The sequence below is a fragment of the Plectropomus leopardus genome, chromosome 16 (assembly GCF_008729295.1).
Source record: "Plectropomus leopardus isolate mb chromosome 16, YSFRI_Pleo_2.0, whole genome shotgun sequence".
In the NCBI taxonomy this organism is placed as follows: Eukaryota; Metazoa; Chordata; class Actinopteri; order Perciformes; family Serranidae; genus Plectropomus; species Plectropomus leopardus.
Window position 1 is genome coordinate 14,726,737 of NC_056478.1, and position 12,469 is coordinate 14,739,205.

Consider the following 12,469-nt stretch of genomic DNA (forward strand, 5'->3'; position numbering starts at 1 on the left):
TACTTTATTGACTGCTGTGTTAAGCAAATCTAGCAACCACTCACATATTTTACCTACTTTCGGCTGGTGGCTGGTGCTACTTTCCAACCTTAAATTGCCATTAACTTATCATTTGCAAATAAGCATCATGACAAGACTTCATTTAAAGGGGCACATGTCATCACAGTAACTTGTTAAGGTATGCTCTGCAGGATTATCAGTTACAGTTTATCACGCTCACCAGTGAAAGTAAAAGCCAATCCCTGATTCATTCTCATTTAGGGTGTTGCCTCGCTACGTTTTCATTTTTTTCTGCGCTGTGTCTCTTGGATGCCTGCTGTTTATGGTCTGGCACCTGTTTGCTATCTTTTTATTAAGGCATGACCTCACCTGAGTACTCTGAAGATTGACGCCCATAAAAATCACATGAACTCACAGTCAGAATCATTTCTTAACGGTGAGCAACAGGAATAAATGATCCTGCATAAAATGATTAGTCTTCAATTACACGGTCACAAGTTTCTGTAAAAATATGGCAAATTTGTAACTGATTTTTCCCAAATATAGTAAAAGGCCTTAAATCTTTGATGCCATTTGGAGCCAAAACAATGGTTAAGGGAAGGACATTTTTCAGAAAACTATATTTATAGTAATAATCATATATTTAAGATTACTATATTACAAATAAATAGTAGTAAGGTATATTTTTTAAATTTCAGCACCTTTTCTTTGCTTATTTCTAGGGATTTTTTGGGGGGTGGAGGTCTGGCCTTCTTATTTGTCATCCCCTTCTCCCCATGTTGAAGAATTCAAACCAATTTGCTCAGGTGTCAAAGGGTTAATGTGAGTTTACAGGAAAATGTGCTGACGTGTAGTTAATAATTACATATGCATGTGTTTTGGACCCTTATAAAATAAAACTGGGAAATCTTTTGATATTGTGTATACAACTGGATTAGATCTGATAGGTGCATCCCCATTATTTGCAATATCTGTATAAAGTTTCAGCTGGTAGTTTTGTATCTTCATTGTTCGAACGCAGTTTCATTCAGTGTCTTTTATTCTCTCGGTTACAACTCTAAATAGTCATAACTCCAAATATTTACAATAGAATAAAAACATCATAGGCCACAAAAAAAACATTTCCAAGTGCTGAATATTATTTTATCCAGTGTTAGTGCCTAACTTCACAAAAGTCGACCTAAAACAGCCTCAAACAGGACACACCAACACAAACGGGACAGTAACCACTTAAATACAAACACCATCCTCAGATGAATGTACAGTTCAGGAGGCAATGCAAGCATGTCCTTTAAAAAAGTCTTTTACACCCCCACCCCCACCCCCCCCCCCAAATCTCCACTGAATTCTTCTTCTTTGCCCCGTGCGTTTGGTTTCAGCACCGGATCGAGGGACAGCGATTCACATTCCCCATTACGCATGCGTCATTTTTTTCTTCTTTTTTTTTCTTTTTTTGGTTTCCTCCATTGGGATTGATCACAGCAATAAAAGAGTGAATTGGTCGTCAAGCTCATTGGTCTCACAGACACTTGAAAAACTTCTAAATATATAACATTTCTTTGTCAGACATACTTGGCACGTGCTCTCCAGAGTCTGTAGGCGATATTTGAACACTGTGGGTTTCCTGTGCCCACACCAGAGACTGCAGGTTTTCTCACAGGTAATTCTATAATGAAAGTTACAAGCTAATCCTTAACTAGAGGGACTGTTAACAGGCTACTCGGTGAACTCCGGCTGTGTTGCAGTCTGTGTTTCGAAAGAGCCTATAGGCCTAAACAGGCTATTTTAAGAGATTTTGTGCTCAGCGAAAATTCAACCCACGCTTACACCTATTTGACATTCTCTTGACTGCTGGGTGGGTCTCTCGGCCTTCAGCTCAAGTCTTTTTCCAGATGGTGAGAATTCATATATCGCTGGACTTGTACATGTCGGAGAGGAGCCTGGTGATGGGCACGTTGCCGATGGTCTTCTTGAAGAACACCTCCTCGATGGTGGAAGGACCCACTGAGCGCAGCGCCGGCAGGAGCAAGAGCAGTTTCCCGAAGCGACACGGCTGAGTGGGGTACCTGAAACACAACACTGGGGTCAAACACATCCCTTCTCTCTGTCTCTCTCTCACTCAATTATTTTTTTTCAATTAAATAAGCTTTTTTGGGGAGACATTTGACATGCCAAAGCACATGTGTAAGTAAGTTACAGGGAATATAATTAGCAGGTCACATGAAAATACAGTACTGTGCAAAAATTCTAAGGCCACCATTGATTCGCTGTTTTAGCATAGTGGCTTTTTCAGACTCAAGTCAATATTTAGTGTGAAACATGGAATCATACAATCATAACAAAAGGTGGCTCAAACAATAAATATTAAGCTTTGGACATGTCTTGAATGCAACCTGGTATAGACATATATAAATATATTACATAATATATAATTATTGTTTGTCTAAGGTCATCAAAGAAACAATAATATATTAATACAAATTCAAAGAATCTGGTGCAAAATAAATGAATAAATAAATAAAACCTAAAACCCAGAAAGTAGGGTGGGTGAGTGTGTGCTGTCAGGTAAAAGGCTGAGTGTGAGCTGTCAGGAGATGAACTCCAGCTGTTATGTGTTGTTAGGTTGTTGTTTTTTTACCTATGGTGTGACACGCACTGACAAATCTTGTTGCTTTTTCGAGATGGCAAGAAATCATAAATCACATCATATCTCCCATATTTATCTCTCTCTCTGGTTCTGTGCGCACAGTTTGACAGCAGTGTGTCCAATTAAGGCACACCTGTGATTCAAATAGCTGCTAATTAAAAATGAGGTTCAGCTGTGACACCTGTGCACAATTACAACATACTGCACTGGCTTATTGCCTCATTAACTTTATAATGAATCTGCCTGCTAATAGTTACCTGCACAACACTGTTTCACACACCATGAAATGTGTAAAGTTGATCTTACTTAAATAATCTTGGAAACTGATTGCCTTGAAAAAGGAAGGAAGTTAGTCTGATTCAACTTGATCATGACAAAGAGGATTTTGTCAGTGCTTAAGTTTGGAGATCTGTGAGTTCTGTTTTGTTAACATGTTTAAGAAAATATGAATATGATTGACTAGTTTGCAGCCTACAGAATACAGATATATAGCACAGTAAACTCGGTTTACTGAAGTTGCTAAAACGTAGAAAGATTGATTTAATTAAACTTGTCAACAACTTCCCAAAATCAAGAAAATATAACCAAATTTTAAGTAACTTAGCAGTTTTATATATATATAAAGTAAACATAAAAATATAAATTAACACTAATAATTATATTTACTTAAGTTTTTCAAGGCAATAGGTTTTCTAGATGTTTTAAGTAAAATTAACTTGTCAGATTTCACTGTTCAATTGGTGTAACACATGGGTGAGTTTATGGATGTAATCATTGATCGATGTATAGCCTGATTGAGCCGAATGTTACCTGGTGTGTATGTAACTGTTGAGAGTGAGCTGTGCCTCATCTTGTAGTGCAGCGATGGCGCTGGCGTTGCGGAAACTTCTTAATTCAGTGTTGCCATGTGTCGGAACTGTAAGACAGAGGCAGTTTTAATTAGGGGCAGGAAATTGATTTCAGAAGTGAGGGGACACATTTAGTGCGAGCACAAATCCTAAGCAGACCTTTGGTTTTTTAGATACCTCTAATCGAACGAGAACAAAACAGACTATATTTTTCCCTAATTTTGATTTGTCCCCTTCATACAAGGGTGTAGATTTTGGGGGGATGCAGGGGGACACATCCCATTTCAATATTTAGAACATGTGCATTTGTCCTCCCTCTTAATAAAAAATAAAAAGAAAATCACCAAAATGCAGGAAATTCACTGTTGGAGGTTCAAAATTTTCATCAAGGATCATCAAACAAAACCATTTCATACACTTAAAAAGTGTTGAAATTAATCAATATATTGACTTGACCTATATGAAAAGGTGGAGATAGTCAAGGTACTTAGTCTCATATAATTTTTCACCTGCTGATCTGATTCGGTTCAAATTTGCACTAATAAAGCCCTGATATCTGCCCTCCACCTCAAAGCAATATGGATGTCAATCTATGTATTCATTAAAAAACTAGAGCCCAGAGGCTTTTATACACAAAATTTCACCAGCAGAAATTCCACAGGCACCTTTTTGAATGAAAGTAACTAGATAACATATGATGGTATGTTGGTACAGTTCAGGCCATCTGATTAAGAATTACAAAACATTGAAGAGGTAGAGGACTTTGACAAAATTAGAAACATTCACCAAGAAATCTCCAAAATGCAGTAAATTAAGTGTTTTCTATTGGAGGGCCCCCAACCCTAAGTTGGTTTAAACATTCATTCTTTATTGCAATATTGTACAACTTACAAAAAAAAAAAAAAAAAAAAAAACCCTCCAACTTCCATGCCCTTTTTTGTTTGTTTGGTGGGAAAAAAAGTGGAAGGGTCAGGGCACATGTCCCCTGTGTTCCCCCTTTAAATTACGCTCCTTGTAATTATTAAATATGGTGGCTTATAACATGAATTCATGAACTGAGACACTAAAATAACTTTGGCTATAATCTCCCGTCCTTCTCCAGATGTAGGTCGAGAGGGCAGAGAAGCTTTGGGGGAACTTAAGTGGAAATAATTTTTTCCATTTGAAAGACGAGGATACAATAAAAGACCCATCGAGTTGATAGTACTCACCGGCTTTAAATGTCACGATACATTTCAAACAGGCGAACTCTGTCGCATCGAGACGCATCTGTCTGAACCTGGTGACCACCTCTTGAAGTGCTTGAATCTCCGACATGATCTTATTCATCCGCTGAGACTCTGTGTTTTCAGTGTTCATTCCTGCAAATAAGCATGCAGAAAATGTCACTGCAGGATTTCAATATGCAAGCAGTTGCATGCGCAGCCCACGAGGCCCGTTAGTGGCCTTTAAGCTCTCTCGTGCCTTGTTGCACATACCAGAAACAGCCAGGAGAGTGGTGGAGTCCACAGGAATGGCCCACTGCGCGATACCCAGAACAAATAATTCCCTCCAAGCGTCCTCCAGCAGAATCAGCTGCAGAGAGGAATAGTTTCAGTGTTGAACTGTGCACCACAATGGAGCAATGATTTATTGTATTGCATGTCTTTTTCAAATCTCATTAAGTAGTGCAATAACTCGTGCGTAAAACATAATAGACATGTTTTCTATTTTGCGCGCAGGGCAGTTTGTTTTGGAAAAGTCGTTTAACCTCTTAAACTCTGCTGGACCAATCACTGACTCCTGTGTTTCGACTGAACGCTGCTTAAATCTTTTTAAACTCATTTTAAATTCTTTTGGAGATCCCAAACTGGGTATTTCCACCAAAATGTTTATAAAACCTAAAATTTATTGTGAAAACCAGTGGTTTCGGGGGTTAAAACTATCGAAACATTTACTAATTTTACTGTTTTTTGTTTTTTGTTTTTTGTTTTTTTCAGAACAAACCTACCTGTTTACAATTTTGTAAAACCAAAGTCAGAACAACAGCTACACATATCGTCTTTTTTTTCAAGTCATTTACTCTCAAAATATTCTTTTAACATAATATTGTTTAAGTAAATAACTTGTTGAGAACGATAGTTTGGCTGTAAACAAGAAGCTGTTGTCACTTTGGTGTTACAAAGTTGTGAACAAGTTGGTTTGTATCAGAAACTGCTAAAATAACACTATGTTTTCCTATAACCTCTGAAACCATTGTTTTTTACAATAACATTTTATCAAATATTTTTGTGGAGACACAGTTCCCCAGGTCCCCTGAAGTACAGGATCTCCAACAGAATTTAAAATTAGTTTCAATGGATTTTGAGCAACATAACCAGTGCCATGATTGGCCCAGCAGAATTTAAAAGGTTATTAAACTGAAATTAAAAAGAACAAAATATCTTACTATAGACTAAGGGTATTTTGACTTCTGGCAGTTTTTCAAAGGGCCCTGCAGGATAATATTTATGATAACAAAGCGTACCTGGTCAGACAGTGGGAGGGTGGAGAATGCGGGGACACTCTTCGCCCACTTGATGCTCATGAAAAGGAGGCGCGCGGCCGACTCGCACACAGACTCTGTCGCCACCTCGTAGAGGTACATGGGGGTGCCGCTGACTTCATGGGGATACTGGAGCGAGTGAAAAGAGTCATTATCGTGCGTTAGTTTGTGTTGTAATGAAACACGGTTCACAGAGTGGTGAAGGTCAAATTCCAAGCCCCAGCACCTGGTTTATAATTATTAGTGTTGCTTGTGGTGGATTTACAGTGAGAAATCTAATAGGCGGATTTGTGGCTCTTAACAGGCTGCTAAATCGGGACAAGAATTTCAACTTCTAACCCTTACGGAGAGAAACTGTAATCCTATAATAACATTTGGGAAGGCTATAATACAAATATCCACGGAATATCGTCAACTATTAAAGGAAATGTAGATTTTAAAATGACATTAAATGCTCTGATGTCAAACCTCTAAACAAACATTAATTCATATTTAATAGGAGGTAGACTTGTATATAGCTGCTAAAATCTGGGAGATAAAAACTAATAATTCTTTGCCCAAGTTTACCTTGGGAGTGGGCTGTGCCAGCCCCACAATGGCCTGTCTCTCCGGTGTGGTGGCCACTGCGCTCATCTCCAGGTTGTGGGGCTCCAGTTGCGTGACCGTGGTGAAGAAGGGAGGGCCGGGCAGAGAGGATCCCGGGAAATGGGTCGACGATCCGTTCACCTCTTTGTGCCCCCGGAAATATAGGGCGACCTGTTTGCGGATGGTGGATGTCCGGGGCCCCCTCTCGTGCTGGACGGCTGTGAAACGGGACGGCGGGGGGAAAACAGTGAAGGAATGATCTCTGCATCTATCTATCTAATTTATAAACTAAACTATAACCGTTCCTAAGATAAAGGAGTCTCTATGCGAATTTTGTTTGTTAAAAAAATGCCTATGAGCTTCATTCTGTTAATGCTCCCCATAAACACTAAAAATATCTAATAAGTTAGTTTTACTCAATCAATCAAAGAAACCGATTGCCTTGAAAAATGCAAGTATATGTAACTCACTAGTATTAATTTATGTTTACTGTAATGTTAAGTTAACTTAACTTATATTTACTTATTTGCTTAATTTTGTAAAGTCATTGAAACTGAAAAATTACAAGTTTAATTAAATCAATCTTTCCAAGTTTCCCAACTTCAGTAAACCAAGTTTAATTCTGTATTCTGCTGGTTGCAAACCAGTCAGTCATATTTATATTTTCCTAAATATGTTAAAACAGAACTCATAGATCTCCACTTCATTGGCAAAATCATCTGTCACGATCAAGTTAAGTCAGACTTACTTGCCAGCACTCAGAAAGAACATGGTAATTTAGCTTGTTTTTAAGCTGCAACAATTAAAAAAATAAATAAATTTGTTAAATTTTGAGTAGACTTAATAAGATATAAATTAAACATAAATCAAGATGAATAGTTGCATATACTTTACTTTTTCAAGGCCATGGGTTTCCAAGATTATATAAAGTAAGCTCAACTTGTCAGATTTTACAGCGCATCATCCCCTTTAAAACAAGCAAATAGCAAGTAATTATCAACCTGTTACTTCTTTTCAGCCTTCATTAACAGATTTACAGGCTTCCCCATCCAAATTGCCCACCTACAACCCAAACGCCACTGTATGGCGTGTCTGTGGCCGAAGTGATAATTTAATTAAACCCATTTACCGTCTTTATTCATGTTCACTTCCAGACACTTTTTCAAACGGCACGCTCGGCACTGGTTTCTGTGAGTTTTGTCTACGGGACAGCCACCCTGTGCACAGAGAGAGAAACACACAAGATACAGCCTTCAGTTGAATTCCCTCATCTTGCTATTATCTTCCTGGGAGGCCTCTCTCCAGGTGAAAGATCGTGCTATTATCGTGTCGTTATCGACCTGCTCCCCTGCGGCTCCAGCGCGGCCTCATCCCGGAGGATAAGTACTCCATCCCGCCCTCTGCTGCCTAAATCCTCGCCTTCGAGTCATCACATTAGATTGGATTACACCTGGTATATTATAGCAGCGCGCTGTTTAACCCAATACTTGATGGTCTCAGGCATGACACAATTATGCTCATCAAGAGAGACTTAACACAGCGCCAGAACTTGGGGAAATAGAATCTGCGCGTAAAATGCGCATTCCGTGCGTAAAGCCTGTAATGGTTATCAGGGGTGTTGTGTCACTTAAATCACGAGAGGACAAATCTCTCTTTGCATATTTGCAGTTACTATTACTCACAAATTATTAGTGCGTGTACATGATAGAATATTAGGCGCAAATTGCTTGATTATTCCCAAAAATGATGCAAAAAAAAAAAAAAAACACTATCAAAAAGTCTGTTAACTGAGATTGAAACTTTGCGACAAGTCTGTAAAAAAAAGATTAAATGAGACTTGATTATTAGGATATATAAGAAGTAATGAAGAGGCCTCACCTGAGAGCCAGATTTACACACGTAGGTTCTATTTCTGCGGATGCTTCTCTTGAAGAATCCCGAGCAGCCGTCACAGGCGTAAACACCGTAATGTTTCCCCGAACTGCGGTCGCCACACACTTTACATGGGATGTCCAGGATCCGACCTGAAAAAAATGTCATGGTACATTGTGACTATCGCTGGTGGTATATGTGGGACATCTGGATAAATTGCGTTTTCCAAATTTGACATAAAACGTGAGAAAACCGTTGCTTGACTGAGTTTTGCAGGTTAGTTGTGTAATTCAGTGAAGTTGCTCACGTTGGCACCGTGAGCATACAGTAAATGCCAAAAATTAAGTTAAGTCGTCAAGTCGTGGCACTGTGGAGCTATGGACAAATCGTCCTACAAATTACTTGTTTTTGTCCGACAACCCCACAAAACACACACACACACACACACACACACACAGACACACAGACACACAGACACACACACACACTGGACAGTGCCCTGCACCTCGTCCGAGCATGGGAATTCGCGGCGCACATTTCAAGAATAAAGTCCGGTGGGAAGCGTCATATCTGAGCTCTCTAAGACAATGGCCCGAGGGCGCACAATGGAGACATTAGGGGAAAGTGTTAACTTAATGATTTTCCCCCATTGAACCTCGTCTGACTGCCTGGATCTCGACAAGCTGCCAACTCCCCTTCATAATGGGACTCGACAGCTGCTTTATCCCGCAGGTCTATAGGCCCCAGGATTAGGGAGTGACACTGCACCATGAGAATAATGCGCACCAACTCGTTTCACCAACTCAAATGAAGTGTATGTAAATCGACCCCGGTGTAGATGAAAAAATGTGATTTTTTTGTGTGAAGATTTTGTATTCAAATGTATGAAAAAGAAGTATATTTGTATGCATATGAGGCAGTCTTTTTTTTTATTCTGGAGGGAAAGCCGTCTATGTAATTACACTGACGTTTTGCCACCTGCTCATTGATTCACCAGTGACCCGTCAAAAAGGGTAGCATGGGAATAACGACTGAGCAGCAAAAACAATGACTTCAGGACGAGAGTTATAGGGCTTCAATTGGCAGATTATTAAGAATCAGAAGGCCATGTAGGCTATTTAACTGCTGGCCACAGCCGTGTAATTGCCATAGGATGGAGAGAACCGACTTTTTTATGTGGCGTTTACGTCTGGAAAGAGTTGGCCTGTTGAGTGTCATCTCGTGAGTAATTAAAAAAAATCAACCTGCTGGATAATAGAGATCCATATTTGCAGTGGCCAGGCAGAATATTTAAAAATAACAATAAAACAATTGATAACACTCACTGCAGTCAATTACTTATTAATAGATATCTACTAAACCAAAGCTAAACAAAACAAGTTCATTTCCGCACTCCCGAAATAAACCATTTAAACCTACCAAAGTTGATGAACGAAAAAGAAAGAAAATCCACAAAATAAGCTCAAAGAAATCTAAAACTGTAGATTGCTGAGAGTCAATTAAATAAAATGACGCACAATTTTGTTGTGAAGGGGGGAAATGTATTTAACTTCCCGCTGTGGGGGTCCAATTCGTCTCCATTGTCTGCAGTAATTGCTTGAAGATATATGGCATATTCTATTAACGTAATCACCATCAAGGCGATAAAAAGAACTGGAAATTAAGTTTTACTGAGTCAAGGAAATGTTTCTCTTGACCACCCATAATGTGAACTCGGGTGACTGTGTAGTTGTGATGTTGTCGTGTTCTTTATTTTATTCTAATTTGAAATTTATTGGTTATTAACAGCAATTTGAATACATTTGAGCACCTGGGGATAAAACAGGAGCAACAGTTTAACGAGAATAATTTATGGTAGACGATACTGAAATAAAACACAGCGAAATATGCAAAGTAAAAAGAAGTGTCCCACATTTTAAAACACAATAATTAGCCTGTATTGTAATATAAGTGTAAGTTAATTTGGATTCACTTTGAGGCCTGACAGAGCGATAACTGCAAAGGTTAAGGAAAAAATAAAAATTCGAAACTTTGAATCACAAGAAATCTAAAAAAAAAAAAAACAACAAAAATTCCGAGCTATTTATTTAAAACTACCGAATACAGTCATGATCAATTATATGAGAAAATGTTTTTACAGTAGTGCAGAAACGCGCGCACGCACACATAGAAGCAGACAAACGCAGTTAATTAATTTGTACCAAAAAAAAAGCACCGCAGTAAGCTAAATAATGTATTACACAAGCCTTAAAATCACATTATTTTATATTAAATATCTCACAAGTTATCGCTTTATTTGTCTTTTATTGAAGTTGCTGTGTAAATGAAACTACAGGCAACAAGTGGCAACAAGTGGGACGCGAGAGGATTATTCGAAGCCCGGATACAGATGATTTCTTTACCTTTTAATTAACTTTACAGACAATATATTTATTAATAGACCAAGGACGCTTTAATTATGAGTCATTGACACAATTTTACGCATCCAACTGTTTGTGTGCGCTCGGGAAACGAAACAGCAATACCCTGCGGATCACATTTCTGTAAAACGATGAGGAACGAGCTCATTTAATAGTGAACCCACGATGACATGAGAAATATAGCTGTGCAGCAGCTTTATGTTCATGTTTAACACTCCATGCTGCCATAGTAAGGCCCGTTACAGAGCGCTCGCACACCGGGCTGCTCTGTATTCTCCAGCAGCGTCAGGAAAGAGATCACTTACTTGATTTGACATTCAGAATATCCAGACAGCCACTTGTTGAGCCGGCGGGTTTGCTCATCATGGACACTCGACTTAATAGTAAAGTTGAGACTGAAAAATGTCCTCTTTCTCCTCTTTTTCTCGCTGACAAAAACAAACTCGCTGCACTTTCCTTGAAAGCTTCACCAGCGGCGCTGAGATCGGCAAGTCAATGCCCCGAGTTGCCCAACTTAACAGATCTCCAGTCTACAAGTCCAAATTAAGACACGCGATTATACATTTTATCTTCATTGATTCTTCGCCTCCCTGTGCGTAAAGAGATCCGAACTGCAGCGATCGGTTAACGGCGACAGCAGCCCTCCAGCTCCGGGAGCAACAGCCGGTGCATAAAGTTGGGAAAACGCAGCCTGGAGCGCATCTGACGGTGCCAACCCGGTGTTGAAACAAAAAAAGCCCAAATATTCTTTAAATATATATTCTGACAAGTCAAAGCTTGTTAAAACCAAGACACGATGTGACTTTGTGCTGCGCGTTCCTCAAATAAGCCTTGGTAATATTTATGAGAAGTGTCAGGGGGAGGCTGGAGGGTGGAGATCTCCACTTCCTTCATCCACTTGGCTTTCTACTCCAAACTCCAGCCTGACGTCACTGGCGTGTGAGGGAGTGTGTGTACGTGTGTGAGGCTGATCGTGTGAATGTGTGTGCAAGTGATGTGAAGTGCCTTGCTTATGGATCAAGAAGCATTGCAAACAAAAACACGTGTTGCACGAATGTTTTCCTTAACATTTAGATGTGTTTTAGCTCTGGACTAATTAATTTGGGCTGCATTTCTAACAACAACCAACTAAAAGACCTAATAAGTAATCACAGAATTAAAAAAAATATTACATATTGCAAAAATGCAAAAAATGGAGCTGAATTTAAGATGGTGCTGCAGAAAACTTGCAGTCATTACCACTATAAACAAAATGATGAATGCTGCTTTTGGACCACTAAGACGTCACTAGTGGTCCAAAGGGGGGTTATGAGGCTAAGACATTAAAGAGTGCAGTGTCATGTCCACTTAAGACACCCAGCAGTCAGAGCAACAGTCAAACATCTGGGGTAGAAATTACACTCATTTTCTTATGGCTGCATTCATAATATACCTGATGTTCTATAAATTATCAAAGAATAGAAAAATAAAGAAGGGTTTAGATTTGTTTAATATTGTATAAATATTGACTATTTTTCCTGTAAGGTGGTTGCTTGTTAGTAAGTATTCTTAATGGTTTATTGAAGTCATTTTG

At 39.0% G+C, this 12,469-nt stretch overlaps 1 protein-coding gene across 1 annotated transcript; it reads right to left on the reverse strand.

The window, feature by feature from the left end:
* Positions 1-1,217: 1,217 nt before the first annotated feature.
* On the reverse strand, positions 1,218-11,262 carry nr2e1 (nuclear receptor subfamily 2, group E, member 1). Its single transcript, XM_042503232.1, has 9 exons — positions 11,202-11,262; positions 8,483-8,628; positions 7,734-7,821; positions 6,587-6,822; positions 6,002-6,148; positions 4,974-5,070; positions 4,707-4,856; positions 3,458-3,563; positions 1,218-2,066 (listed from the first exon to the last, which is right to left on the reverse strand). Exons 1-9 carry the CDS (start codon positions 11,260-11,262, stop codon positions 1,904-1,906), a joined length of 1,194 nt encoding a protein of 397 aa, XP_042359166.1. The 3' UTR covers positions 1,218-1,903.
* Positions 11,263-12,469: the final 1,207 nt, after the last annotated feature.

Coding starts and splice junctions, on each gene's coding strand:
- nr2e1 (XM_042503232.1), bottom strand. CDS start 11,262: ATGATGAGCAAACCCGCCGGCTCAACAAGTGGCTGTCTGGATATTCTG. Junction 7,822..8,482: donor TGTGTAAATCTGGCTCTCAG/GTGAGGCCTCTT, acceptor CTCTGTGCACAG/GGTGGCTGTCCCGTAGACAA. Junction 3,564..4,706: donor TATCGTGACATTTAAAGCCG/GTGAGTACTATC, acceptor TCTGTCTTACAG/TTCCGACACATGGCAACACT.